At 59.3% G+C, this 27,506-nt stretch overlaps 2 protein-coding genes across 5 annotated transcripts; one reads left to right on the top strand and one right to left on the bottom strand.

Moving 5' to 3' along the window:
* Positions 1-287: 287 nt before the first annotated feature.
* Positions 288-9,451, top strand: MAPK8IP2 (mitogen-activated protein kinase 8 interacting protein 2; the record flags this gene model as incomplete). Its single annotated transcript, XM_079773821.1, has 12 exons — positions 288-352; positions 1,307-1,412; positions 2,956-3,240; positions 3,350-3,443; positions 3,532-4,716; positions 5,065-5,140; positions 5,249-5,421; positions 5,500-5,609; positions 6,156-6,260; positions 6,379-6,449; positions 8,912-9,010; positions 9,379-9,451. 12 exons carry the CDS (start codon positions 288-290, stop codon positions 9,449-9,451), a joined length of 2,442 nt encoding a protein of 813 aa, XP_079629947.1.
* Positions 9,452-13,555: 4,104 nt separating this feature from the next.
* Positions 13,556-17,721, bottom strand: ARSA (arylsulfatase A). Of its 4 annotated transcripts, none has more exons than XM_079773511.1 (9): positions 17,558-17,721; positions 17,108-17,360; positions 16,705-16,945; positions 16,373-16,591; positions 16,130-16,299; positions 15,734-15,858; positions 15,515-15,642; positions 15,253-15,355; positions 13,556-15,165 (listed from the first exon to the last, which is right to left on the bottom strand). In XM_079773511.1, exons 2-9 carry the CDS (start codon positions 17,323-17,325, stop codon positions 14,846-14,848), a joined length of 1,524 nt encoding a protein of 507 aa, XP_079629637.1. In that variant the 5' UTR covers positions 17,326-17,360; positions 17,558-17,721; the 3' UTR covers positions 13,556-14,845. The 4 variants fall into 4 exon arrangements, with proteins under 4 accessions (XP_079629637.1, XP_079629639.1, XP_079629638.1 ...); XM_079773513.1 differs by having other exon boundaries at positions 16,130-16,281; XM_079773512.1 differs by having other exon boundaries at positions 17,574-17,717.
* Between the last annotated feature and the right edge of the window lie 9,785 nt (positions 17,722-27,506).

The raw sequence follows: 27,506 nt of genomic DNA, 5'->3' as shown, positions 1-27,506 counted from the left end.
ACTCGATCCTTCCCCAACCAGAGCCTCTCGTCAAACCATCGCCTCTCCTCCAACCAGCTCGCCCCGGCCCGCGGCCCCTCCCCGCCCCTCCCCGCGCCTCCTCCCTCCCGCGCCTCCGCTCTCCCCTCCCCCTGCGGCGCTCGCTCCCTCCGCCGCGGTGTCCTGCGGGGTGTCGAGGTGTGTCGCGGGCGGGGTGTCGCAGGGCGTGTCACGAGGTGAGGGGGGAGCCGGGGACCAGGGGGCCACGCGGGGCGCCTCCCTCCCCCGCAGGCCTCTCCCCGGAGAAGATGGCGGACCGCGCGGAGATGTTTTCTCTCTCCACCTTCCACTCGCTGTCGCCGCCCGGCTGCAGGTACCCGGCCTGGGGGCCTCCCCTCCCTTCCCCGCGGCCCTCCCGGCCCCCTCCCGATTCCGCCGCCGCCCGCCGCCCTACCCCCACCCCCATCCCCACCGCCTGCGGGAACCCCAGCCCAGGGCCCCCGCCGGTCCCAGGCCTGCACTCCTGACCTCGCCGCCCTCTGTGCGGGGTCTCCCCGTTTCTGTCCTCCCCTCCTTCACCCCCTCCGGCCCCAGTGACCACCCTCCGCTGTATGTCTCCCCAACTCCCCCTCGCTTAGCCCCCCGCCATTTCCCTCCGGCATCCGTGCCGCACCAGCCCTGCGGGCTCGCTCCCAGGGTGGAGGGTGGAGGCCCTGGCGCAGCCTCCGGGGGCGGCCTGGCCAGCGGGAGCCACCCTCCGCGCCGAGTGTCCTTTTGGCCTTGTTGGGCCTCTCCTCGGTGGAGGCCAGGCCTGGCCTGCGCGGCCCGGGGAACCGGAGCTGAAATCAAACCTGGCCCTGGGGGAAGAGACCACGGTGGGGAGAGGTCCTTCCCCGGCCGGAGAGGAGAGACAAAGTGGCCAGACGGGCTCCTTGAAGAGGCGCGACCCCTCCCTCTGCTTCTGCGGCGGCAGCCTCAGCTCCCCTCCCCCCTCTGCTCAGCCTGACTCCCCAGACGCTCCGGCTGCCATCCAGAGGGGCCCGGGCTGAGCCCAGGAGGCGGACTGAGAGGAGGCTGGAGGGACAAGAGGCCCCTCTGGGCTGGTCGGCTCAGATGGGGGGAGGGGGGGAGATCCCCTGGAGAACAGAGATTGGGTTTCACAACGACAGCAGGACGTGTATCTGGGAGTTGGGGGCTGGGGAGACCCTGGGGTCCAGGAGCTGGGTTTCCCATGTCCCCTCCTGGGACCGGCTCCCAGGCACGGCACCCAGAGTTGCCAGCTCTCCCGGAGCCCTGTCCTTGCTCTCTGACCGAGTCTCCTCTCCAGGCCTCCTCAGGACATAAGCCTGGAAGAATTTGATGATGAAGACCTGTCTGAGATCACCGATGACTGTGGCCTGGGCCTCAGCTATGACTCGGACCACTGCGAGAAGGTAGGGAGGGACGGGAGCATAAACCCTCTCAAGGGGAGCCTCACGTAGGCCCCGCTTAGGGGTCACTTGGGGTTTCAGGGTAGCTCTGCACTCAGCCTTGAAGCAAGAGACCCTCTGGTTGCCTCCTGCCCCTGGGCCTCTTGGCCTGGGGACTCCCTGGAAGGCACATCTCTTTCTCTAACAGACGGTAGGCCCTGCCCCAGGGTCTTCCCCAGTGGTCCTCCCATGACCCCCACCCGTGGACTAGCTTGGGGGAACAGAGATGTGCCCATGCTTCAGGTGTCCTCTGTGCTCAGAGGGCTTCCCAGAAAGATCTACCCGCTTCCAGCTCACCTCATTCCTTCCCAGCCCCGTCCCTACCTGCATCTCCCTGCCTCATGTCTCCCCTGAAACTTTCTCCCTGATCTCCTTTCTTTCCTTCCCCTCCTCCGGTCTCTCCACGTTCTGTTTTCATTCATTCAAGACCAGTCTGAGCAACTGCAATGTGGCAGCTGCCAGGCGCCTCCAGGTGCTTGAGAGAACAGGACCGGTGTGGCCCGTGCCCGCAGGAGTTACAACCTCGTAGGGGAGAAAGACAGGTCAGAGCCATGGCTCCTGAGGGTCAGGGGCCAGGTTCCACTTGAGGACACAGTGAGGGGGAAGAGAACCCCACCAAGACTTTCCAGTGGCCATGGCCCAGGAGCATGCCGAAGGGAGGGCGGGCAGGAGCTGGGCTGATGAGGAGGTGGGAGGCAATGGAAGAGAGAGCTGGCCCAGGGATGAACTGTCGGAGGCCCTGAGGTTGGTGCAAGCTTGGTGGACCCTGATGCCAGCTGTCTCTTCCTTCCTGCATTTGTCCGATATTTACTGAGCCTCAGCAGTGGGTAGGTCCTGTTCTGGGGTGTGGGGTACACCAGTGCTCAGTATGGACATTCTGCCCTGGTGGGGCCTGCTGCTTGGTGGGGAAACAGGCCAAATGTTGTCTGGTAATTGTGAATTGTAGTCAAATTGCTCTGCAGGAAAGAGGGGTGGTGTTGAAGGTGATGGGGTTGGGGAGTGAGATGAGTCTGGCAGCTGGGTTGGGGCCACTCTGAGGATCTCTGTCAACCCAGGCTTAGGCATTGGGGCTCTGACCAAGAACCAGAGTGATCCTTATGTATCTCAAGCAGATTTTTTAAAACCACACAAAACTGCTCTGTTGGGGAGCAGAGACCTGGAGGTTTCTCTTCCTTGACTTATAGCTTTCTGCCTTCTCCTTTTCTTCTTCTTTTTTTTTTAAATATATTTTTATTGATTTCAGAGAGGAAGGGAGAGGGAGAGATAGAAACATCAATGACGAGAATCACTGATGGGCTGCCTCCCGCACGCCCCCTACTGGGGATCGAGTCCACAATCCCGGGCATGTGCCCTGACTGCGAATTGAACTGTGACCTCCTGGTTCATAGGTCGATGCTCAACCACTGAGCCACACCGGCTAGGGCCTGCCTTCCCCTTTTCTGACACCTGGAACTCCAAGCCACCGTCCTGCACTCACCCAGCTCTGCCCTGTCCCTCCTTCCTGCAGGACAGCCTCTCTCTGGGCCGCTCGGAGCAGCTGCACCCCATCTGCTCCTTCCAGGATGACTTCCAGGAGTTTGAGATGATTGATGACAATGAAGAGGAGGAGGAGGAGGAGGAGGAAGAGGAGGAAGAGGAGGAGGAAGAAGAGGAGAAAGAAGGAGAGGACAAGGAGCGGGGAAGACCTGGCTCAGAAGCCGGTACTCTGGGGCCGCTGATCCCCTCCCCCTCCCTGGAGGAGCCCCACAAGCACAGGCCCACCACACTGCACCTGACTCCCCTGGGAGCCCAGGTGAGTGCCCAGGCCCACCACCCGGGACTCTGCTGCCCATGGCAGCCTGTAACTCCCACCCCCCTCCAGCTGGAGCCCCTTCTGAGAGCCTCTTCTGTCCCCCCTGCAGGACTCCCTGAACAACAACGGGGGCTTCGCCCCAGTGCCCCCGACCTCCTGGCAGGAGACCGTGCTGTGCTCACCCCCCCAGGAGCCACTCCCAGGTGAGCAGGACCGTGGAGGCCCAGGAGGCAGGGAGGGAGGAGCAGAGGCCGGTGGGCCTGCTGACCGAGGCCCCGCCCCGCCCCGCAGAGCCGCCTGCCCACCGCCCGCCCACCGACGCCCGTCCCCAGGCGCAGTCACCTGTGGGCCCAGGTTGTGACTGCGAAGGGAACCGGCCCCCGGGCCCCCCAGCGCCCAATGAGGCCTCGCCCTCCTCGGACCCCGGCATCGAGGTTGACCTGGGCAGCGGCACCAGCGGGGAGCGAGGCCGGCGCAGCAGCCAGGAGCTGTCCTCGCCCGGCTCCGACTCGGAGGCGGCGGGCGCCGCGCACCTGGGGCGCATGATCTCGTCCATCTCGGAGACGGAGCTGGAGCTGAGCAGCAGCAGCGGTCGCTCCTCGCACCTCACCAACTCCATCGAGGAGGCGTCCTCGCCTGCCTCCGAGCCCGAGCCCGAGCCCGAGCCCGAGCCCTTGCCCGCGCCCCCGCGCCGCCCCGCCTTCCTGCCCGTGGGCCCCGAGGACACCAACAGCGAGTACGAGTCAGGCTCCGAGTCCGAGCCGGACCTCAGCGAGGACGCCGACTCGCCCTGGCTGCTCAGCAACCTCGTGAGCCGCATGATCTCCGAGGGCTCCTCGCCCATCCTCTGCCCCGGCCAGTGCCTGTCCCCCGCGCCGCGTCCTCCCGGGGAGCCCGGGTCGCCGGCCGGCGGGGAACCCGAGGCTGCGGGCCCGGGCGGCGTGGAGCTGGTGGACATGGAGACGCTGTGTGGGCCGCCGCCCCCTGCGCCCCCTGCGCCCCGGGCCGGCACCGCGCAGCCCGGGCCCTGCCTCTTCCTTAGTAACCCCACGCGCGACACCATCACGCCGCTGTGGGCGACCCCGGGCCGAACCGCCCGGCCGGGCCGGGCCTGCTCCTCTGCCTGCTCAGAGGAGGACGAGGACGAGGAGGAGGAGGAGGAGGAGGAGGCCGAGGACCAGCCGGGGCCTCCAGGGGGCAGGGGCACGGGCCCCGAGGCCCCGCTGGACGCCTCGCTGGTGTACGACGCGGTCAAGTACACGCTGGTGGTGGACGAGCACACGCAGCTGGAGCTGGTGAGCCTGCGCCGCTGCGGCCTGGGCAGCGGGGAGGACAGCAGCGAGGCCAGCGAGGACGAGGCGGCCGCCCTGCTGGACGAGGGCCAGGGCCCCGAGGGCGCTTCCCCTGACAGCCCCGACCTCACCTTCTCCAAAAAGTTCCTCAACGTCTTTGTCAACAGCACCTCGCGGTCCTCCAGTGAGTGGGAGGTGGGGGGGGGGGGGGTGGCCCCAGGTCCCCAAAGTGCCCAGGGCCCGAGAATTCTCTTTGGGGGGTCGAGCTGAGTCTGAGGAGCCACCGAGGTGGGAAGTAGGGGCGGAGGCTGGGGAGGCTGGGGGGTCTAACAGGGATGTCCAGCAGGGGTGGGGGGCTGGAAGCCAAGGAAAAGGCCTTGGGTTCCCCCCAGATTTCTGATTGGCTGGGGAGGGGTGGGCGGGCTCTGCCTCCCTCCCTGACTCAGGGCCAAGCACCTGGGAGGGGAGCCTGGCCACGCCTGGAAGTACTTGCCCCCCCTTTCTGAGCAGCTGTCTCCTGTCTGCTCCTCAGGCACTGAATCCTTTGGCCTCTTTTCCTGTTTGGTGAACGGGGAGGAGAGAGAGCAAACCCATCGGGCTGTCTTCAGGTACAGTCTCTGTCTCGTCATCCGTCCACAGACATGATGGGATACGGGTGGACACAGGCCACAGTCCGCCTCCCCCTCCCCCTGACCCCCCCTGCCCCCTGCCGGCAGGTTCATCCCTCGCCACCCCGACGAGCTGGAGCTGGACGTGGACGACCCGGTGCTGGTGGAGGCCGAGGAGGATGACTTCTGGTTCCGCGGCTTCAACATGCGTACGGGGGAGCGCGGGGTCTTCCCTGCCTTCTATGCCCACGCGGTGCCCGGCCCTGCCAAGGACGTGCTGGGTGAGGCCCACCTCCAAGGAGCATCTTGTCCCTTCAGACCCCCAACTCCCCTGACTTGGGCCCCTTGTGACCCCGCAGGGAGCAAGCGGAGCCCCTGCTGGGTGGAGCGCTTCGATGTGCAGTTCCTGGGCTCCGTGGAGGTGCCCTGTCACCAGGGCAACGGCATCCTGTGTGCAGCCATGCAGAAGGTCAGTGTGAGGTGCGGTCCCCCAGCCCCCGGAGGGACCAGACCTCTACGGAGGGTTAGAGGGCCCTCAGGGGGCAGCTCCCACCCAGCTCACAGCTGTCTCTCATCACCTGGTGTCTCTGGGCAGGTTCCGTGGGGCCTCCACCTTCCTGTAGCCCATCCTCGTTCTCTTGTCTGAAAATCCAGACCAGCTCTCACTGAGCCTTCCTGAGTGTCATTTGCTCATTTGTCATGGACTCAGTGGGCGGATGGTGACCAGCAGCTCATCTGCTGGTCCTGTGGTTGAGCAGGACAGCCCTATCCCTGACTCCCAGTCCAGGCCACGGGGACAGGCAGGGTGGCTGGGCAGGGGGGAGGGCGTGGTCCTGGCTGCAGGGTGGGAAGGAGGCCCAGGGAGACTGAGTGCAGAGAGGTGACTGGCGGTGCTGAGACTGAGGAACGGCCAGGACCCTGGCCCACGTGCTCCAGAATCAGCCCTGGGAACCTGAAACCCAAACTAAGATGTTCCAGAGGCCCCTGAGACCCCCTTCTCCTCCGGCTTCCCCAGATCGCCACGGCCCGGAAACTGACTGTCCACCTGCGTCCCCCTGCCTCCTGTGACCTCGAGATTTCTCTTCGGGGGGTCAAGCTGAGTCTGAGCGGTGGACCTGAGGTGGGGTGCAGGGGCAGAGGCACAGGGAGGCGGGCGGGTCTGACAGGGATGTCCAGCCGGGGTGGCAGGAGAGGCTCTGGACCACGCCCGTCTCACTGGCCTCTGCCCTCGGCTCCAGTTCCAGCACTGCAGCCACTTCTTTCAGATGAAGAACATCTCCTTCTGCGGCTGCCACCCTCGCAACAGCTGGTGAGAGCCTCGGCCCACCCCTCGGCCCCCCAACCCCGAGGGCTGCCCCCAGGCCCAGGAGACACATGTCAGACAGGCTCCCATCTGGTCTGGGGTGCAGACAGACAGGCACACAGACGAGTGGGTGCTGGAAGCCTCGTGGGGCCTGGGGGATGTCTGTGTGGGGCTCCCGTGAGCAGACCTGCAGAGAGGCGGTGGGGCCTGGGGTTCAGGAGGTGACTAAAGACCACTCTGCATGCTCGGAAGGCACATCTGATGGGGCTCTTCCAGGGAGGCGGCTGAGCCCAGGTGCGGGCAAGGGCAGTGGATTCTCAGGGAGTAGCTGGGTGCGGCTGGAGGGACGCAGCGGTAGCTGTGCCCTTCTGACCACGCCAAGGAGCTTGTACTTGATCCCACTGGCGATGGGGCGACAGGGTGACACGGTTGGGTTGACAAGCCGGCTCTGGCTGCTGTGCAGAGTGGCTGGACCCAGGTGTGGACCAGGTAGCTGCTGAGGTCATCCAGGTGCTGTGTCCTGGGGGCACTGGGGAGGTGGAACCGGCAGGACCCGGGTCCATGGGAGGTAGCCGCAGACGTGCCATCTGGGTGAAGGGCTCATAGTAACCACTTGCCAGGTCAAGGGCTGGCAGCCTGGAGGCACCATGCTTATCTGCAGATGGAGGGAGGCGGAGGCGGCCAGGGTCACGTGGGCCTGGAGTGTGGGAGAGACCTGAGGGAAGGTGTCGGTTCAGAGCAGGTGGACGACTGCAGCCATGAGGAGACGAGACAGCCAGGCATAGCGAGAACTGACAGGCGTGAAAGGAGAGGGACGGTGCCAGCATTGTCCCCAGCAGGGGTGGGGGTGCAGGCTTCCTGCCCAGCCCGACTGCTGCCCACTGGGTCCCCGTGTCCTGGAGGAAGGAGATGGGAGGAGGTAACCAGAGAGACAGGCCACCAGGGGCTCACGAGGATCGGGCTGCTGGAGGAAGGACACGCTGCCGCCAGGGCGGGGCTGGCAACAGGTGCTGAGCCCAACCCTCGGCAGGTCAGAGCCAGTCTGGCTGCGTCTACTGAGGACAGAGATGTGTGGTGGGATCCACCGTGTGGAGGCTGCTTGGAGGGGTGGAGAGCTGGACAGAGTGCCTGGGCTCAGACCAGAATTGTGGAGGGGGGCCGAGGACAGCACCAACTACAGGGGAACAAGAACACCCTTATTTCTCAACAGAAAGAACTGGCTGCCCAGCTGCGGCCTCCAAGCTAGAGAGAGACCAGGTGTGAGTCCTTGAGAAAAGGGTGTCAGACCAGTGGTTTCAGATCCAGATGTGGAGGCAGAGGGCGAGGGGAGACGCAGCCCGGCCCAGAGCCGAGGACGCAGTTAGGAAGTCACCTTCTCCGTCTGGTTAACTCGCTTCGTGGTGAGCTTGGTGGCAGAGCAGGCCTGTGCGGGCCGTTGTGCTTGGATGAGGCCTTGGAGATCACAGACTGTCACAGACTGGCTGTGTGTCCTCAGCAAGTTTCCCACCCTCTCTGTGCCGTAGCTGCCTCACCTCATAGGGCTGCTGTGGGGATCCCGGGAGTGAATAATCTCAAGTGCTTAGAATGGTGCCGGGTGCTTGGTAAGCAGCATCGGAGTGTCGGCGACTGTGAATGAGATTTTGTTGTTGTTGTTGTTAATTCTCACCTGAGGATATTTTTCCATTGACCGGAGTTGAACCCGGGACCCTTTAGCCCGCAGGCCGACACTGTCCGCTGAGCCGCACCGACCAGGGCTATATGCGATTTTGACCAGGGCCTTTGAGACGAGGCTGCCATGTGCTTGTGGACAACCAGACGTGATGCTGCCACGGGTTCTGGAGGAACCACAAACCCCAGTTCAATCGACATGGATCGATTGGCCACAGTGGGGGGTCTCGAGTCTCTGGCTGCGGGACGCTCTGGAGTGATTTTCACTGATGTCTTGGGTGAGAGGACAGGCAGAAATGAAGCAGGTCAGGCGGGGACGAGATGAATGACAGCCAGGTGCAAGGTTCTGCTCCAGGAAGAGGGTTTCGCCGAGGAGGGGGCCGCTGTCCGGCCTCACGTTAGAGCTCAGAGAACAGCTGTGGATGTGCAGGACCCCAGGCTCAGGGTGATAGGTGACACACGTCAGGTGTGATCGGCTGAGAAGCACTTCTGGAAGGCAGGGGCGAGGCCTCGCTGTGGTCTGTGGCCCAGGGCTGGCTCCAGGTGGAGCCATAGCACGGGCTCCGGGAAGGAAGCGGCTGCTGGACCCCTGATGAGGAGTTAATACCGTAACTCCCTGAGGTGCCTGCGCTGGGGCTGGACCCCGAAGGTGCCTCTGCATCCTTCAGTCGTGTGACCCACACATTTCTCCAGTCCCCACCCTCTGCCCGAGCCCTCGGGCCAGATCACCGGGGGGGGGGGGGGGCGCGGGGGCGAGGTGACTGCCCCGTTCTGACGGCCCCACGCTGCCCCCTCTGTAGCTATTTCGGCTTCATCACGAAACACCCTCTGCTAAGCCGCTTTGCCTGCCACGTCTTTGTCTCCCAGGAGTCGATGAGGCCTGTGGCCCAGAGTGTGGGGTGAGTGGGGCTGGAGGGATTAGGGTGGGACCAGCCGGGGGCCAACCAGGTTCAGGAGTGCCGCTGGGGAGATGGGCCGGGAGGTGAGATTTGGGGACAGAGGAGTGGGGGTGCAGTTTGGGCAGACAGGGAGAGGGAAGGTCAGATGAGAAGCAATAGAGGTGGGTGGGAACTTTGAGTGGGAGCTGGGGGGATCCTGGGAGTGGGAAGGTGCAGGCACAGTGCCTGGGTGGAAGGACGGGCGGGAATGGGGGGTAAGGCCTGTGGTGACCAGGACGGCTGAAGAGTGACCCCTCGGGGATGGGCAGGCTCAGGCGGTGGGAGGGCTGAGGGCGGCCCTGATGGCGTGGCCGGTGCTGTCTCCCCAGCCGGGCCTTCCTGGAGTACTACCAGGAGCACCTGGAGTACGCCTGCCCCACAGAGGACATCTACCTGGAGTAGCCGCCCACACTCCGAGCCAGGTGCCACGTGGCGGGGTACCTCAGAGGCCGCTGGCTTTGGCAAGGACTGGATTGGGGGCATGTGGGACCTGCCGTCCAGGGAGTCTCGGGGGCTCTCCTTGCTCACTCCGCAGGGGCTGCAGAGGGAGAGCTGTGTCCCCCGCTTTCCCTCTGATCTTCTTTCTCTCTGTGTGCCTCCTTCCTCTGTCTGTCTCTGCCCCCCGTGCCTGCAAACTCGGCCCTCTTCTCTTTACTTGGGGTCAGAGCTGGGAGGGGTGTGGAGGAAGGCGAGGCGCTTAGGTGACTGGCATCAGGCTCCACGAGTCCCCCCAGTGATTTAAGAGGAATTTTAATTTTTATAGTGAATCTCCAGGTGTCACCCCTTCCCTGACCACAGGGACAAAGAGAGGGACCCCCACACCGCCCCACACGGAGCTCAGGGGGAAGCAGGGAGGGGGTCCCCAGAAGGGCCTTGGGGATACTAGTAGTTCTTGAGGCTCATCCCAAGCCCCAGACTTTGCTCAGAGAAGGGTGCCCTGCCCCGTCCCCCGCCACACCAGCGTCTGCTTTGCCGCTGCAAACTCCCCGCAGTCCAGCACCTCAATAAACTCTCTGCTTGGTGTGACCCTGTCTGTTTCTGGGGACACATAATGGGCCGGGGGCCCAGGTGCTGCCCATGGCGGTGGATACCCAGACCCGTGGGTGACGGAATCAGGAGAAGCTTCACCCATCAGTGCTCTCCGAGATCATGCCAGGGGTCCCTGGGGTGCCACACTGGGCCCCTGGGGGTTCTCCCTGATACACTCAATTGGCTGGAGAGACAGTGCTGGGCACCCGCACTGGATTGCCGGGCTGAAGAGGGGGTGTGCCGGGGAACCTCAGGGCTCAGGTCAGTGTGTGTGCGCGTCATGGTTGTGTGTGTATGTGTGTCATGACTGTGCGCATCACGAGTGTGTGTGTGCGTCACGAGAGTGTGCGCACGCTTGTGAGTGTGTGGGAGAGGGCAGCAGCCTGCTTAGACCTTAAAATTGGTATTTAAAGACCCTGCACAGAGAACAGGAAGACAGAAGTGACCGTGTCTCACCGTGCCCTTCGGCTTCTGTAGAAAGGGCTTCCCTGGCCCCTCCCCCCCACGAGACCACTCTCAGGGGCTGAGGTCAGCAGGCTCCTCCCCAGGGGGACATGTCCTCAGAGCGGGGCAGGGTGGGCGCAGGAGGACCCAGGAAGCAGCACCCCGCCCTCCCCGCCTGTCCTCTACCACAACACTCAGCATCCGGCCCGCGGCTGCCAGGTTGTGTCTCATCCCCTCCCCTCCCTTTGCTGGGTCGGGTTAGTATATAATGTTCTTCTGTACAGTTATCATTCTGTCGTCACAGCCGCAGGAGAGGCTGAGCGTCCGGAGCCTGCCATCCCCAGGGAGCACCCAATTCCTTGTTGGGTCTACGGCCCCCTCCTGCCGAGAGGGACAGTAGTGATCTGCCCAGAAGTGATCTCCAGGGAACGGTGTCCAGTCATCTGCCCCCATCTCCGAGGTGCCCCGGGCTTGCCTTCTTTCCCACTCGGGGAGTTCTCAACACCTTCCCAATCAATTCCTTTTTGGGGAGACCTAACAAGGAATTGGGTGCTTCCCGGGGACGGCAGGGTCTGGACACTCAGCATCTAATTGGCTGCTCCTTGTTGCTGAGAGTTTGCAAAGTGATGACAAAGTGTTACCGCTCTTGTTATGGAACCCTGCGCCCCCTCCCCCCAACTGCTCTGTCCAGCAGGGCCCTGACTGCCTATCTGCTCAGGTGACACCCCAACCCTCTCCCCCTGTGGTCCCTCCTCTCTGGGGGGAGCATGCCTTGGGCCCCACGGCTGTGACCGCCCTGTGGAGGCTCTTCACACAAAGGAGGGGGCTGCGGGGTCCCCTCTGTTATTGCTGCTCCTACCCCAGGCCGTGAGGTGGCATGGTGACAAGACTCCGGCCATGGAAAGGCAGATGAGAGCCCGCTTGACACGTATGATTCGCGTAGACACGGAGGTGGTGTGGCACACACACCACTGGCCACGTTACCTGCTTCCGACTGAGATGCGGGCGTTATCTGGGGCGCTCTAACGAGCACACACTAATTTTGTAATTAAAAACTTTCGGAGAAGAGGTGAAATTAACTATTCCATGGAAACGTCCCCTCTTGCTCCCCCTTCTGGTCACTTGTGGGAGAGGCGAGGCCAGGAGTGAGCAGGGAGGGTGCTGGGAGCATGTCTTGGGTCCACACCTGAGGGGACCCACAGAGGCAACGTTTTTTATTGTTTTTGTTTTTTAACCCTCACCTGAGGATATTTATCCATTGATTTTTAGGGAGAGTGGAAGAGAGAGGGAAAGACAGAGAGAAACATCGATGTGAGAGAAACACATCGATCGGTTGCTTCCCACATGAGCCCTGACCAGGGCCCTGGCCAGGGAGGGGCCTGCAACTGAGGTACCTGCTCTGGACCAGAATCGAACCCGGGACCCTTTGGTCCACAGGCCGACACCCTGTCTGACTAGGGCTGTTTTTTTTTTTTTTTAATATTTCTTTATTGATTTCAGAGAGGAAGGGAGAGGGAGAGAAACATCAATGATGATAGAGAATCATTGATCAGCTGCCTCCTGCACGCCCCCTACTGGGGATCGAGCCCGCAACCTGGGCATGTGCCCTTGACCAGAATTGAACCTGGGACCCTTCAGTCCCAGGCTGACGCTCTATCCACTGAGCCACACCAGCCAGGGCAGGGCAACATGTTTGTCTGTCTGTCCCCACTCGGCTCCTTCCAGAGGACATGGGGCCCAAGGAGGTCCTGGCCCGGGGAGAGGACAATCTCAGGCTTCCAGGAAAAGGGGCTGACTTTAAAATCAACAGCAAAGAAGACAGGGCCGGGCTAGTGGACGTTATGGCAGCATCTGGGGCCACGATACGTGTGTACAGAAGTGTGTGCTCGTGTGGCACATACTGTGAGTGCATGTGTGTGCACACAAGAGCCTGCAGCAGGAGGGCCATCACACTAACACAGCTGAGAAACAAGCACGTTTCCGCTCCCAAGAGCATCCCAGCAAAGCCCACGTGCAATGGGAGGGTGCGCTTCCCTCTCCCACCCTGGGTGCAGATGTGGGCTTGAACTCGGGGCACAGTCTCAGCAGACAGGGGAGCTCCCTGCCTGGTTCAGTTACCTTCCCCCACCAGTGATCACTCTTGTAAGAACAAGTCCTCTTCCTCTGTGGATTCATCAGGGTTAAATGTTTGTTTCTATTGAAGTATAAAATACACGATATCATAAAGTGCACACATCTTAAGTGTGTAGCTCGATTGCTTTACACACGCCAACACCCCCCAATCAAGATGGGGAACATTGGAAGCACTCAAGGTTCCCTCAGGCCCCCTCCCCACCCACAGCACCACAGGCTTTTGCCACTGAAAATCCACGTGAGTCTGAGACCCCAGGGTCGAGGCTCCTGTTCTCTGTGGGATGGTGGTGCCATGGAACGGGGATGGGTCCCTTCTGATGACCTGTGCAAGCACTAAGCACGGCCCTGGGTGGTGAATAAACGTGGGAACTAACAAAGGGAAGCTCACTGCCCAGATGGGGCCACAGGCCTCGGGGAGGTGCCTGCAGGTCGTGCAGGTGTTAGCGTTCGATTAGTTCTTGCTGTGTGCTCAGTCTTGGGACCTGGTGCTCAGGGTGTGCCCCTGCTTCAGTGCCTCTGCCTTAGCTTGAAACGTAGGCCCCACCGGGAGAGAAGCTGCAGGCGTCGGGGGTGCATGCCCAGCCCACGAGGACCAGTGTCTCCGCTCAGACCACAGTGCAGGTGGGCCCTCCTGATGCCAATGTCCGTGGCTGCAGGGGTCCCCGAGGAAACTACCACTCTGGGGGGAGCCCCCAGACACAGCAGGGGTTGGGGCACAGTCAGTGCGGCCTCCAAACCAGACCATGAGTGGTGGGAGAGTCACCTGGAGAACAGAGGTCTGTCACCGTAGGCCCACTCAGGAGCCCACCTGCACGTGCACAGGTGCCCCCCACGTCCCGACCACAGGTCACTCCAAAAAGACCGCTTCCAACCGTGAATAACAGACAACTCACCAGCAGCAGCGTGAACAGCAGGGTTTATTTTCTTACACTGTGAGCTCTGGCGGTGGATGGCTAGAGACATGGGCTTGGCAGCTACACGATGTCCGGTCAGGCCCAGAAACGCTGTGGAACGGTTCGCACAGCCCCCAGAGGACCCAGGGGTCCCAGCAGACTGCCCTGACCTTCCGGATCAGGACTCGTGTCATGCTGCCTAGACCAGGCACGGGACTGAGTGGCTACTGCCCTCCTGGGACAGGAGAGGCCGTACCTCCACGGTTCAGAGCCTCTGCCCACACGGAAAAGGTGGGCCTGGTAATGAGGGGATGGCTGTCTGGTCTGCCAGGAGGAGGGACAGCCCGCTGGGGCCCCGAGCACCCAGATGGCACTCTCCTCATTCAGCCAACACTGAGGGAGCACGTGGGTCAGCCGGTGTCCTGGGTGCACATGTGCCCCTGCCATCAGCACACACGTGGGGACCCACGAGGGCTTCATGCCACTGTGTGGACACAGGCAGGCAGTCTGGGGGTCCTCCCTGCAGAGCTTACGACGAGGGGACAGGAAGGCTGAGGGGTGAGGGTAGGCCTCAGCGGGCACGGCGGACACTCTGAGGAGCCTGGGTTTTATTCTGAGCCTGTTGTTCTGAGCAGGGATGGAACCAAACCTGACCTACTTTTAAGAGCACTTTGCTGGGCGAATGAATGGCTTACACTGGGTTATAGGGGAAGCCAGGGGACAGGAAACGTGTGCACAGGCCGGAATGCAGAGCTCTGGGGGGCAGAGGTGGGCCAGGGTCACGGTGTCTCAGAAGCTGCTCATGCATCTTCCTCGAGTCTGACGGGCTCCCAGCCCCTTTGTCCCCACCTGGAATGTGCTGCTCATCACGCACCTCAGGCAGGTTTTTGGTAAGAGCCAAGGGGGTCTGTTCCTGTGCCTCCAGGAGAACCCGGCTCTCTGGGCACTCGGCACCTGTGGGGTCTCCTGCCTGTGGTGTCCTCGACCCTCCCGACCCTGTTCCTGACCACACAAGTGCTCAGTGCATCTCCCGTGAAGGGGCCTGCAATCACAGGAGCCAGGATGCCACGGAGCAGACCCCAGCCCAGCCTCACTGGCGGTGACTCAGACATGTCGCCGGATCTCTCAGGCCTGTCCCCTCACTCGTGCACAAGCGGAATAGCACCTACCTCTGGCCACCACAAGGACTAGATGAATCATCACGCCTGCAAGTGTTACCTGGTGTTATTGGGGTATCAGGTAAAAACATGTCCATGCCTGAGCCTCAGCCACGGGGGGTGGGCCTGGACCGGTGCCCTCAGCGCGGGGGCCCTGGGCAGTGGCAGCAGGTGGGCCAGGGGCTGCAGCTGGGCTGGCAGCACATCTGCAGGGCAGGGTCCTCGCCCCGGGCCATCTGGCTGGGGCTGAAGGTCATGCTAGCATCAAACTGGGCCTTGAGCAGCTGAAGCTGTTTCATCGCCTCCAGGGCCTGGGGGGCGACCTCGGCCCCACTCCCCACCAGGTTGTAGTTCTCACCAGGGTCCTCAGATAGGTCAAAGAGCAGTGGGGGCTCATGGGCAGTCAGAGGGCTGGAAGCATGGCAGGCAGGGTCTGCTGTGGTGTCACTGTGGGCGGAGCCTGGGGGGGTGGGAGACACATCTGTGCACAAAGGTGGGGGCAGGCTCTGGGGCCCGAGGGGTCAGCAGGGCCAGGGGAGGACATTACCCTGGGTGAAGAAGTGGGCCTTGTACTTCCCGCTCCGCACAGCAAAGACCCCGCGGATCTCATCGGGGAAGGCTGGGTAGAAGAACATAGTCTGCCGGGGGCTCTGGGGGCAAAGACAGGGGCAGGGGGCAGAGCCCCAACACCGATCAGCCTGCGTTAGGCCCTGGCTACGCCCACTCAGCAGCAGCACTTGGATTCCACTCAAAAGAGGTGACCTGCTCACAGTCACTCCAGGGCTGGGGCATGGGATTGCCGGCCCTACCTTGCCTTTGCCCAGCAGCAGGGGGCTGAGGTCAAAGCCATCCAAGGTGACGTTGGGCAGTGGGGCCCCGGCCAGGGCTGCCAGGGTGGGCAGTATGTCCAGGGAGCTGGCCAGCTCGTGGGTCACGCCTGGGGACAGAGGGCTGTGTGGTCACTCGATTCGCCATCAGGTTGGGGAGGTGGGGCCAGGGGTGCATGAGGAGAGGACCTGAAGACTGACCGGGAGTGATGTGGCCTGGCCAGAAGGCCACGGCAGGTTCTCGGACGCCCCCCTCAAAGGTGGTTCCCTTTCCACATCGCAGTGGGCCAGAGCAGCCGCCGTGGGACATCCGCATCGTCTCCGGTCTGGGACACACAGGTGGTCATCAGCATCTCTGACTCGCCCCGGTGGCTCCAGCCCCAGACGTTTAAGTTACGTGCCCAGAAATGGCCACAGGTGCCTGTCTCCTGCCTGTCCTACCAGGACCAGCTTCATGGATTGTGGCCTGGAAGTCTCCAGAACGTGGCCAGCATTTTCTGAGACCCCCCTTACCCTGCAATGTCTGTGGTCAAGATGGGGAGACGCCAGGCCCACACCCGTGAGGAATCACCTGCATTGGCCCTCCCTGGGGCCTACCCGTTGTCTGCGGTGAAGATGACCAGTGTGTCTTTAAGCAGCCCCAGGTCCCCCACGGCCGTCATCAGGGCTCCCACGGCCGAGTCCAGCTCCATCAGGGAGTCTCCGAATGGCCCGCGGCCTGAGTGCCCGGCGAAGCTCTGCCCACTGAACTGGGGGTAGTGGGTATGCTGGGGGCAGAGCCTGGAGTTAGCATTGGGCAGGGGTCAGGGCAGCCCGGGGCATGGGGCCAGGGTGACTCACGTGGGAGGCGTAGTACAGAAAGAATGGGCGGCCCTGGCGATGGGCATCAACCATGAGGTCATGTGCGAAAGCCACGTAGCGGGCCTCAAGTCCAGGCAGCCAGGGGGGCTGCGCCTCCACAGTCAGGTTGGCTAACAGCGGCACAGGGACCAGGCCCTGGTCACAGATTCCATTGCAGGGGGTGGCCGGTGGGAAGCAGGTCAGGTTCTGGCAAGGGCCCTGGGGGAAGGGCTCCATTTAGGGTCTAGGCTGTGGGGTGGAGCTGGGAGGTCAAGGGAAGGGGAGTAGGAGGAAGTGGATAGGAGGCAGCTGAGGGCTCCGGCTGTTCCTACCTGGTCATGGGAGTACGGGATGCCCAGGAATCGATGGAAGCCCTGGTGGGGGGGCAGAAAGGCCCCCTCAGGCCCCACCCCAAGATGCCACTTGCCAGCCATCCCTGTGAGGTAGCCTTGGGCAGCCAGGATCTCAGCCAGGGTCACCTCCTCCAGGGGCAGGCCCCCTCGGGAGCCAGGCTCCAGAACGCCAGGGTACAGGCCCGACCGAACTGGGAGTCGGCCGGTCAGGAGGGCAGCCCTGCAGAGCCAGTCACAGAGTCGGTGAGACAGAGAAACGAAGACGGAGGTGCACCCAGAAGATGGTAGGGAACTATGACCCTCACTGCAGTCCGGAGGGAACCGGGAGGAGCTGGGTGGTCAGGGTGGGCACGCGGTGAGGGCTGCCTGCCCCCTTGCTCACCGGGAAGGCGTGCACAGAGACACTGGCACGTAGAAGTCCGTGAACCGCAGCCCCGCGGTGGCCAGCTGGTCCAGGTTGGGGGTGGTGGATGTGGGGTGGCCGTAGGAGCCCAGGTCCCCGTAACCCAGGTCATCAGCAAAGATCAGCACAATGTTCGGTGGGTAGGCAGAGGCCAGACCTGCAGCCAAGGCCAGAGCGAGGGCCCACAGCACCACCATGGCAGGAGGCACACACAGGCTTGTCACCAGAGACCCTTGGGAAAGAAGGCAAACAGGCTCCAGCAAGCTCTGCCCGAGGCCCCAGATCAGGCAGTCCCCCCCGCCCTGAGGCCACAGACCCCATTAATCCAGAGTCAGACAACAGACAACCCCTTCCCGAAGTCCCCCCTCGCTCCCCAACATTGGCCTGGGATCTCACTCCCTGGAGACCCTCCTGGACCAGGACACCTACAGATTCTCGCACAGACCTGAGCCTCTTCTCCTAGGGGTCCGGCCCCGGCTCGCGGTCAGGGGCAGAAGTCACATGACACCGACGCTGCGGGAGAGAACAGGACAGAGTGAGGAGGGGACAGTGGGTAGCGAAGCCCTTTGCGGGCACTTCCGCATCGGCCCCGCCCCGGCCCGCCCCGCGCTCTGGTGACGCGCCGCGCCGATCCCGATCCGGGGCGGGGCCCCCGCAGGGCCGGGCGCAGGGTCTGGGCCAGCGGGGCGGGCGGGCCTGCTCGCACCGTGGGCGGGTCGGAGTCTGGGGTCGTGACCGGGAGGCCCGGACGGGGCGCGGCGGGCGCCGGGCGGAGCGGGTGCGCGTGGGGCCGCTGTGCTTCCAAGCCGTTGGCGCCCGGGGCGCGGGCCTGGTGGGCGGCGTGAGGGTGGGTGCGGCTCCCGGCGTTCGCGCCTGGGTCGCGGGAGCTGTCCCGGCCTCCGGGACCTGCGGGGCTGGGGACCTGAGCGAAGGGCGTGTCCGGGGCCCCGGGTGAACCAGCAAACCTCTGCTGGCTTTTCTGTCAACACCCCTCGTGCTGGTTTTGAAACACTAGGTAGCGAATTCTTTCAAACCCTTCCGTCCCCGTGTGTGTGTGCGCGCGCGCGGGGGGGGGACGAGGGGGGCGTCTGGGTCTGGGCGGTCCCCAGGGTACACCAATGGGAAGGACCCATCAGAAGAGAAGATGCGTGGTCCTGGCTCTGTCATGGACAGACAGACAGCCTTGGGCAGATGACTTCATCTTCTGGTTCCCAGTGTCTCCAAGTAAGAGAGGGGGCCCTGGGGGCTGTTCGGTGGGTAATGTACTCCGTGCACTGCCCCACTCAGCAGCTCCCCTAGGGCCACTGTCCCCCCAGAACCCTCCCTAAGGGCAGCTCTCTGGCCTCAGGTTCCTCCACAAGCTCAGGGCACTCTGGGAGAAGTAGGACTGGGCTACTGTGGGTACTGACCCTGGAGGGGGTGGGGGCCAGGACATAGCTTCCTTGGAGGCCTAGCCCTGTCTGGGGAGCTGCAGTGGACACGGACTCAAGACAAGGGGGCAGTGTGGGGAGCCAAAATGGAAGGGCTCAGAGATGGGGCTGCAGACTTCATGGGGAAGGAAGGGGTCAGTTTCCGGGAACCATCCCCTGGCCGTCCGCCTCTAGCCTGATTTCTGGGCTGGTGCGTGGGAGCTGAGTTGGGGGCGGGGAGGGCGCGGCCTGGACAGAAAGTTTCTCTGCTGCCCAGAAATCTTTGAACCTGTAATTGGAGCAGTCACAGCTGGTGGGCGCTGTGGACAGGAGTTTAAAAGGAACCAACCAAAGGCTCTTTCAGCTGCAAGCTGGGAAAAACCCCGGGCAGCAGAGCCCTGCCTGGATTCTCAGAAAGAGCCTGCCTTCTGTTGTAACGTTATGCCAATGGCTGGCCCTGTCCCCTGCGGTGTCTGGAGGCTGCTCAGGTGTTTGCACACGGGACCCAAAGCCAGCCCAGCCCTGACCTCTGGATTCAGGAGGAGGTGTGTGTGCCACCAGCTATGTTTGTTCAAAGCTAAGCCTCTGCAGGCGGCTGAGTCCTTTGGAGATGTGAGCTCTTTCTGGCACTGCTGCAGGGTCAGCTTGGGGCAGATACTGAGTGGGAGGCGGCCCACTAGGGTGCAGGATGTGGCTCTGGACCCTGGGCCATTGCTAATTTGGAACTAACGCCCACAGTTAGCAGAGAGGCCTTGCAAGGTAGGGGTCTTGTCTTTCTAGGACCAGAGATGAGAGAAGCCTCCATCTCCTGGGCCTGGGTGGGTGGGTGGGGTGGGTGAGCTGCTTCTGTGGGAACATGGCCACCTAAAGGTTCCTGTCGTGTCTCCTGGGCCGGCTGTGAGAAATGGCACACCTGTCCAAATTTAAAATGACCGACTAGGAAACAGAAGCATGGGGAAAATGAGACTTTTAATAACACTCTTGAGAGCGGTCACTCATTGTACAGGAACACATATTGGACAGGGAACATAGCCTATTTATTTAGTCCCTCCTCCGGTTCCTCATTGGCTGAGTACTATTTGGTCACCTAGGTCTTGCTGACTCCCATTGGGTTATTTAAAAATAATGGTCTGGGGCCTTTTCTAGTTGCCTCCACCTCCCTTTGTCTAGGGAAATCATCCTAGGACATGTGCTGTCAGCCATGTGTCCCACTCCCCACCCCTCACATCCTGTTTGCTCTGGGGAAATTCAGTAACCACCTGGCCACATACGGTTTCTTTTCTATGAAGATGAAGCACAGAGGCATGCTTCCTACATGGCTGATGGGAGGACCTGGGGCACCAGAGGCCAGCTGCCAGGCCTCTGCTGCCCCTCACTCTGCTCTGCCTGCCTCCTTGCCCTCAGCAACCACCATTCCTGCTTCCCCACTTGACCTCCCAGCTTCATTTCCTCACCCTTCGCCATCAAGTGGCCATGTGGCTGGTCTCAATTCTGGGCTCTTCAGGTAGGTGCACGCGTCAGCCAGGGGGACGTGGCAGGTGACAGATTCTCTGCTCGACCAAACTTAGCTCCTAAGCCTTCGACTGGGACCCTCTGCGCCCTTCACCTGCCCGCCTTCAGCAAGAGTCCTGGTGGGTGGATTTAGCCAGAATTTCCCCTCACCCCTGCTGTTTTCTAGTAGTAACTTTCCACCCACTGACACCCGCCCCCCCCCCCCCACCTGCTCCTTGGCTCTTGTAGAGGAGGAAGAGTTTTCCTTGACCCTCACAGGATCCCTGGCTGGGCCTGAAAATTAAACTGACAAAGAATCGTCATCAGGAGAAAAGCATTCACATGTATTTAATTTTATAAGTTTGATGTGACGTGGGAGACTTCATAAGAATTGAAGACCCAGAGAAACAGTTACCCCTGAGTATGTTGTGCTGGTTTGATGGGGAGTGGACAGTTGTGGCGGAGGATGACCGCTCAAGCAGTGATCAGGTGTATGTCATCCCGGTGTTTCTGAGACCAAATTGATCTGCTTCCACATTCATGGTGGCCAGGCGTGTAAGTTCAGGGCTGGGTGAAAAGTCTTTGGTTTTTGGACACAGACAGTAGAGGGGTGAGGGCATGTGCTGGGGGGTGGGAGTGGCTGGGGAGAGGTCATTGGGGAAAAAAGGAGACTCACGTAATACTTTATAAGTACCGCGCGCTAACCGATTGCACCACTGGGGCTCCTCATGTAATACTTTAAACAAAGAATTAAAAAAAAAAAGTTTTTGGTTTTGCCTGGTCAACTAAGAACTGCAATAAAATCTTAGCCAGAATATAAGGTTAAATATATTCATTTGATTACTTAATTACATATTCTATTAGTAAAAGGGTGGGAAAGAAAAGAGAAAGGAAAAACAAAATCATACGTTTATTTTACCCTTATACCCCTATCAGAATGGAGCGGGGCAGACGGGGGAGGCTCTGCCCAGGGGTGCTGTGGCTGGTGGGAGGTGGCTCTGTGTAGTGCTGTCCCTCAGCCCGCTCCCTGCCGTCCCCGACCCTCAGCCTCGGGCTGCAGACCTTGCTGTGCCCCATCTGGAATTCTTGAGCCTGGCATGGCTAGCTCCCCCGACTCCTTCCAGTCCGATGGATGGCACTTTCTCAGTGGGGACTTCCCTGGCCCCTGGTTCCCTCTCCCATCTCTCTGCCCAGGTATGAGCTGCTGCTCCTGGGCTCCTGTGAATGGACGACAATAATATTACGCACTCAGCTGGTTGGCGGGCAGGGCTGAGCCACCGCTGGCATGTGGCGAGTCTGTATTTTTATTACTGTTATTGTCATGTGGGGGCTGGGTGGTGCTGGGCAGGTGCCATGAGAACGTCAGACAGGAGTAATCTCCCACAGGGGGCACCTTAGCTGAGACCTGGGGAAGAGAGGGTTATCTGGCCAAGGACAGGGTGGAGAGATGAAGACAGGTTGCCACCAAGCAGTGGTCAGGTTTCACGACAATGGCGCACGCAGGGGAAGGATCCTGAGCGGCCACTTCAGGGATTCACTCAGGGCAGGAGGAGGATCCGTCTCAGACTCAACACAGAAAACCTCTGGTGAAGGACCCGCAGAGGGGCTGGTGACTGTTTCCAAATCAAGTCATGCCGTCATTAAAGTTCACCGGATTATCTCCAGGGCATTTTATCAGGAACGCCAATTCCGTCCCAGAAGGAAATTCTGCCCAGACCAGGCGAGGGGCAATTTTCAAGGAACCACATGGAGCTCGGAGCATCTTCTTCAGCAGATCCAATATGGGTCCTCCAAGTGCCAGCCTGGGGCCTCACGGCCTGGCAGCCAGGATGCCCCGCAGACCTGGTGCAGGTCCGGCTGAGGTGGGCTGATAGCCAGCCGGCTGCCATCCCACAGGCCCAAGGGCTTGAGGAAGGCATGTGGGTCATAGCCCAGCCTCCAGGAGGAGAAGACTTAGACACCAGGACAAGTGCACACTTTTGCAAAGTCCCTCCAGGATACTGGAGGAAGATGATCCTGCATTGAGTGGACATGAAGGTGAGCATGGGTTCTGGATCTGAGGGGCTGGGTGGTGTCGACAGAGTGCGCTCTGCTAACTAAACCGGGGCTCACGACAGCCCATGTGAATGAAGCTGAGATGCTGGAAACGCCTTGGTTTAATGGATAAAAGGTATCCAAAGACTGAGAGACAGGAATGTCTTGTGCTTGACCTACTCAAGGTCCCCGAACTCTCCTCTGGGAGGGCCTGAGGACACCCCCTCACACGACATTAGAGGTGCAGTGAGGGGGCAGCAGCACCTTTGAAAGGAATGTACTGTGCTTGACCTTGAAAGGCGGTGGGGAGGCTGGCCTCTGTAGGGCAGAAATGAAATGGGGCAGAGAGAAATGGGTGGAGCCACGGGTCGATCTCTTTCTCTCTCAGATCAATCAATAAGAAATATTTTTTTGAAACTAAATGGGTAGCCGAAACCAGTTTGGCTCAGTGGAGAGAGCATCGGCCTGCGGACTGAGGGGTCCCGGGTTCGATTCGGGCCAGGGGCATGTACATTGGTTGCAGGCACATCCCCAGTGGGGAGAGTGCAGGAGGCAGCTGATCGATGTTTCTCTCTCATCTATGTTTCTAACTCTCTATCCCTCTCCCTTCCTCTCTGTAAAAAATTAATAAAATATATTAAAAAAAAAAGAATTGAAACTAAATGGGTAAAGAGATCGTGGGATGATAGAGGCCATGTGGCCAGGCAGGTGTGGTCACCATGATGGTCAAGAAGAATGGTGTGGCCTTGGAGACCTTTGGCTCATTGGCCATGGAGTCACCCTTAGGACAAAACAGGGCCGTGTAGTGGAGGTGTGTGTGTGTGGGGGGGGGGGGGCGGGGCGGGGCGGGGGGAAGACCCCCATGTCTCAGGAACATGACTGGAACTTGACTCACAATGCAGAGTCACATCTCCCCTTCCAATTCCTGGACATGACTCATTCGCATATCCGGAGCCTCTGCCAGAGGGAAAGACCTGGCGGAAATACCCAAGGCCCTGTGGTCTTCCCCTGCCTGGTCCCCCTCCCCCAACACATACCACAGGGAGGCAGGGAGGTGCAGACTGGCCAGGATGGCGCGTCCACAGGGGGAGGGGACACCCCAGGCTCTCAGGAACAGTTGGGCTCTGGCTCTGAGCTAATGACACTTCCCAGACTCTCTGATGCCCCCACCCACCCACAGTCCACTGATCAGAGGGGTCAGATGAAACATGCATTTTGGGCCACAGCCCATCTCCCAATGGACACAGAGGGTATGTGAATCTATCTTGTGTTAATTTCCCCGGTTCTCAAGGCACTCTGTTTTGGATGGATGCACTGAGCAGCAGGCCAGTGCAGCATTACCTGCAGATCCCAGCAAAGACTCAGGTAAGAAGCCCAGTGGAGGCCCCGGGGGCTCTCTCTTATATCAGTGGAGGAAAAACCAGCTACTTTGACAGATAACCCCCAAATGCTAGTGACTTGAAACAACTGATGTTTATTTCATGCTCACAGAAAGTCCAGTTGGCAACTTGGGCAGGGATGGCGGCTCTCTGCTCCATCTAGTCATTCAGGGAAGTGCTGCCATTGTCGACATGAGGATTTAAGGTCATCAGGGGAGGGTGAAGACAGCACAAGCAGGACTGGGCCACAGGTATTTGTGGGTTGGGTCTGAGAGTGGCCCACAGCATTTCTACTCAAATCAATTCCAGAACTCCGTGACATGGCTCTACCTGGGTGCAAGAGAGGGTGGGAGGTACAGGCCGGCCGAGAGGGTGGTCTGCAGGGAGCTGGCAGCTGGGGCATTTGCTTTCTGACGCCTTAGTTTGCTGACGCTGACTGTGGCCACAGGAGTAACTCCCCAGGGGACCTCAGGGATAGTGTGTTTGCAATGACTCTGTAGCACTAACTTCGTGGATTCAATCCCTTTCTGCTCAAACTAGGTGTCTGCAACCTACACCCAGACCCTAGCTTTTACAGTCAGGGAGGTGAGAGGTCAAGGAAGAGGGAGGCCATGGTGCGAGGAATCTCGTGGATGGAGATGGATGAGGTCAGAATTGGGATGCGCAGGCAACTCGTGATCAAGACACCAAAATCTTCAGTGACTGCGAGGACATGGTTGACCAGAGAGGCCCATTAATCACCTCTCTGTTCCTCCTGCCTTGTACTCTGGTGTGTGTGCATAATAAATGTTTTAAAATGCAGAATGTTCTTTTGTTCATTTATGCATTCATTTAATATCTATCCAGCAAAAAATCAATAAACACTTCTACAGGCTGACTGCTGTGGCTGAATAAGAAAAACAGTTCCAACAAAATAATCTAAAGCCCCTGTATTATAAAGCACTTGGAAATGCTGACAAAAGTATAATAAGCATTTTTTTTTTTAAAAAAAAGCATAGCTGAGCTTGAAAGAAAGCAAGGTGTATTCCCAGAGACACAAAATGAAGTGGAATCTAAAAGCATCAGTGTTAGCACGTATGACCTTGGGGACAGTCTCATTACCAGGAACTCAGAGCTTGGGGTTTTAATGGCTGCACAGGAGACAAAAGACAGGAACTTGACTCACAATGCAATATAAGAAGTTAGAATTCAGATTCTCACACACTCAGGACTTTTAAAGACCCATAATTTCAGTGAGAAGCTGGAAAGACTGAGGAAAAAACCCTGCTCTCCAGGAAAGAGAAATGAAAGATTTTTGTAATGATGTCACCACAAGATGTAAATCAAATCTCCCCTCAAAATTCAGAAATACCGATTTACCTTCAAATGGGTGTGAATTTTAAATCGATACGAGGAGTGGTCTGGAATCAGGTGAAGGTTGTTGGTTGGCGGCACTGAGGCACTGCCTGAGCAGATGATCATCTCTGGAGGAGTACAGCCCAGCGTAGTTCCCCAGGATCCCACAGATGGGATGGGGTAAACATGAGATCCTACCTAATAAAATAGTAATATGCAAATTGACCGCACCTTTGCTACGCCAAAACCACGCCCACCAGCCAAAGCCACACCCACCAGCCAATCAGGGCGAGTATGCAAATTACCCAGCAAAGATGGCGGTTAATTTACATCGCTGGGGGAGGGAGGAGTGAAGACTGAAGACAACTTAGAAGGAAGAGGGAGGAAAAGCTGAAAGCAAGGTGGCTGCCAGAGGGAAAGACCGGGTGGGGTGGGGCGGAGTGGGGTGGGGCAGGGTGGGGCGGGGCGGGCAGTGGCGCGCGGGTGCAGGTGCGGAGGCCGCAATGGCGGGTGCAGGTGCGGAAGCCGGGCGGGCAGCGTGCTCTCCTGGCCGGCCTCACAGACTGGCTCCTGCATGAACCCACAGGGAGCTCCACCGGCCCCTGCTGTTCTGGTGGCTGCGGCCAGGTTCACGTGGAAGAGGCTGGGCGGGTACGAGGGGTGGGGCAGGGTGGCGGCAGTGGCGGCAGCGGTGGCAGCTCACGCGGCCGCAGTGGCCGCTTGCAGGATTCTTCCTGCAAATGGGCTACTAGTGAGATCATAATCTAAAGTCACAAAACATGGCTCGGCTGGCATGACTCAGTGGTCGAGTGTCGACCTATGAACCGGGAGGTCATGATTCAATTCCCTGTCAGGTCACATGCCCAGGTTGTGGGATCGATCCCCAATAGGGGCGTGCAGGAGGCAGCCGATCAATGAGTCTCTCTCATCGTTGATGTTTCTATCTCTCTCTCCCTCTCTCTTCCTCTATGAAATCAATAAAAATACATTTTAAAATAAAAATAAAATCACAAAACATGGAAGTATGCTGAAGATATTCACAGAGATAAAAGATGCCATCAAAAACCTGGACAAGCCGAAACTGGTTTGGTTCAGTGGATAGAGCATCGGCCTGCGGACTCAAGGGTACCAGGTTCGATTCCGGTCAAGGGCATGTACCTTGGTTGCGGGCACATCCCCAGTAGGGAGTGTGCAAAAGGCAGCTGATCGATGTTTCTCTCTCATCGATGTTTCTGACTCTATCCCTCTCTCTTCCTCTCTGTAAAAAATCAATAAAATATATTTAAAAAAAACAAAACTTGGACAAGACTGAGAAACTATCGAAAAGGATCAGGAAAAAAAAAAGAAACAGAAAAATCTGATAGATTTGAAAAGGAATAAAAATATGTAATAACTAAATTTTAATGGGCAGGTTAAATAGCAGATTAGACAGATGGGAATTACTGAACTAGAGGATAGTCTGAAGGAATTAACCAGAACCTAAATAGACTATGAGATGAGAACATTTTGCAGAAATTAGAATGAGAAGGTCTAATATTTTTAAAGATGTTTACTCTTTTAAAAAATGTCACACTTTATAATTTCATTAAATATATTTATAATGCTGTAGAACCATCACCACTATTTCCAGAACTTAAAAAAAAAATTATTTCCAGAACTTTTTCATCGTCCTAAACAGCAACTCTGTACCCCCAAAACAATAACTACCTAGCCTCTCCTCCCCCAATTCCTGTACCTCTATTCTCCCTTCTGTCTGCATGAATCTGTCTAGTCTAGATACCTCATGTCAGTAAAGTCATATGTTTGTCCTTTGTGATAGCTTATTTCACTTCACATAATGTTTTCGAGGATAATCCTTGAGGTCTAACATATTTTCAATAGGAGATACTAAGGTGACAATATTAAAGAAGATAATAGCAAACTAGCCAAGTTGCTATCTCAAGTTGAATTTCTCCAAACTTCATTGTCTACATTGATAAAATGTCAATAGTCATACCTACCTTACGGGGTGGGGATTCGATGTGTGTTTGGGACCAGGCTCCCTTAGGGGTGCTGGTTTCCTGTCCCCGTTGGTAGATGGGTTAATGGTTTCTATGGCTGGGCAGCTAGCTAAGAGGAGGGAATTTCTAAGTCCCTTCTCTGCTGGCCTGGCCAAATCCAGTCTGAAGTCAGTGGAACCTCAAGAAGAATCTCACCTCATTCCACACTCTGGAAGGTTCCATCTCCAGTGTAGGATCTGTATCTTCCAAGATCTGTTTTACTTCCCCCAAATGCTCAGGATCAGCTTCTTCTATAGTCTGTAAGGCACATCTGCATTCCTCACCTGCACCCTTCCGCTCTTCCCCTTTATATCACACTAGAGGCCCGGTGCCTGAAGTTCATGCAAGGTGCAGTCCCTCGGCCTGGCTGGCGATCAAAGTACAAGGGTCTAGCGTGGAAGGTCAGGTCCCAGCTGAACTCTGGGCCCTGGGCAGCACTTGGGCCCTCACGCGCCCCCCTCCGCCTGAGTCACGGTGCCCAAGTCCCCACGCGGAGATGCGGGCTGGGGCACAGCATGGGCCTCTGGGCTGACCAGCGGTGCCACACAGAAGCCGGGCGGGCAGCGTGCTCTCCTGGCCGGCCTCGCAGACTGGCTCCTGCATGAACCCACAGGGAGCTCCACCGGCCCCTGCTGTTCTGGTGGCTGGGGCCAGGTGCGGGGCGGGCTCCTCACAAGTGCCTAGCACCTGA

This window comes from Cnephaeus nilssonii (genome assembly GCF_951640355.1).
Source record: "Cnephaeus nilssonii genome assembly, chromosome: 6".
In the NCBI taxonomy this organism is placed as follows: Eukaryota; Metazoa; Chordata; class Mammalia; order Chiroptera; family Vespertilionidae; genus Cnephaeus; species Cnephaeus nilssonii.
The sequence above is the reverse complement of the archived record's forward strand: the minus strand, read 5'-3'. Positions and strand labels throughout refer to the sequence as shown.

What these genes read in the sequence shown, in the direction of transcription:
- ARSA (XM_079773511.1), bottom strand. Translation starts at nt 17,325, where the DNA reads ATGGTGGTGCTGTGGGCCCTCGCTCTGGCCTTGGCTGCAGGTCTGGCC. An exon ending in TCCCGTACTCCCATGACCAG is followed by an intron (nt 16,592 to 16,704) that starts GTAGGAACAGCC and finishes CCCTTCCCCCAG; the next exon opens with GGCCCTTGCCAGAACCTGAC. An exon ending in TTCTGTACTACGCCTCCCAC is followed by an intron (nt 16,300 to 16,372) that starts GTGAGTCACCCT and finishes CTCTGCCCCCAG; the next exon opens with CATACCCACTACCCCCAGTT.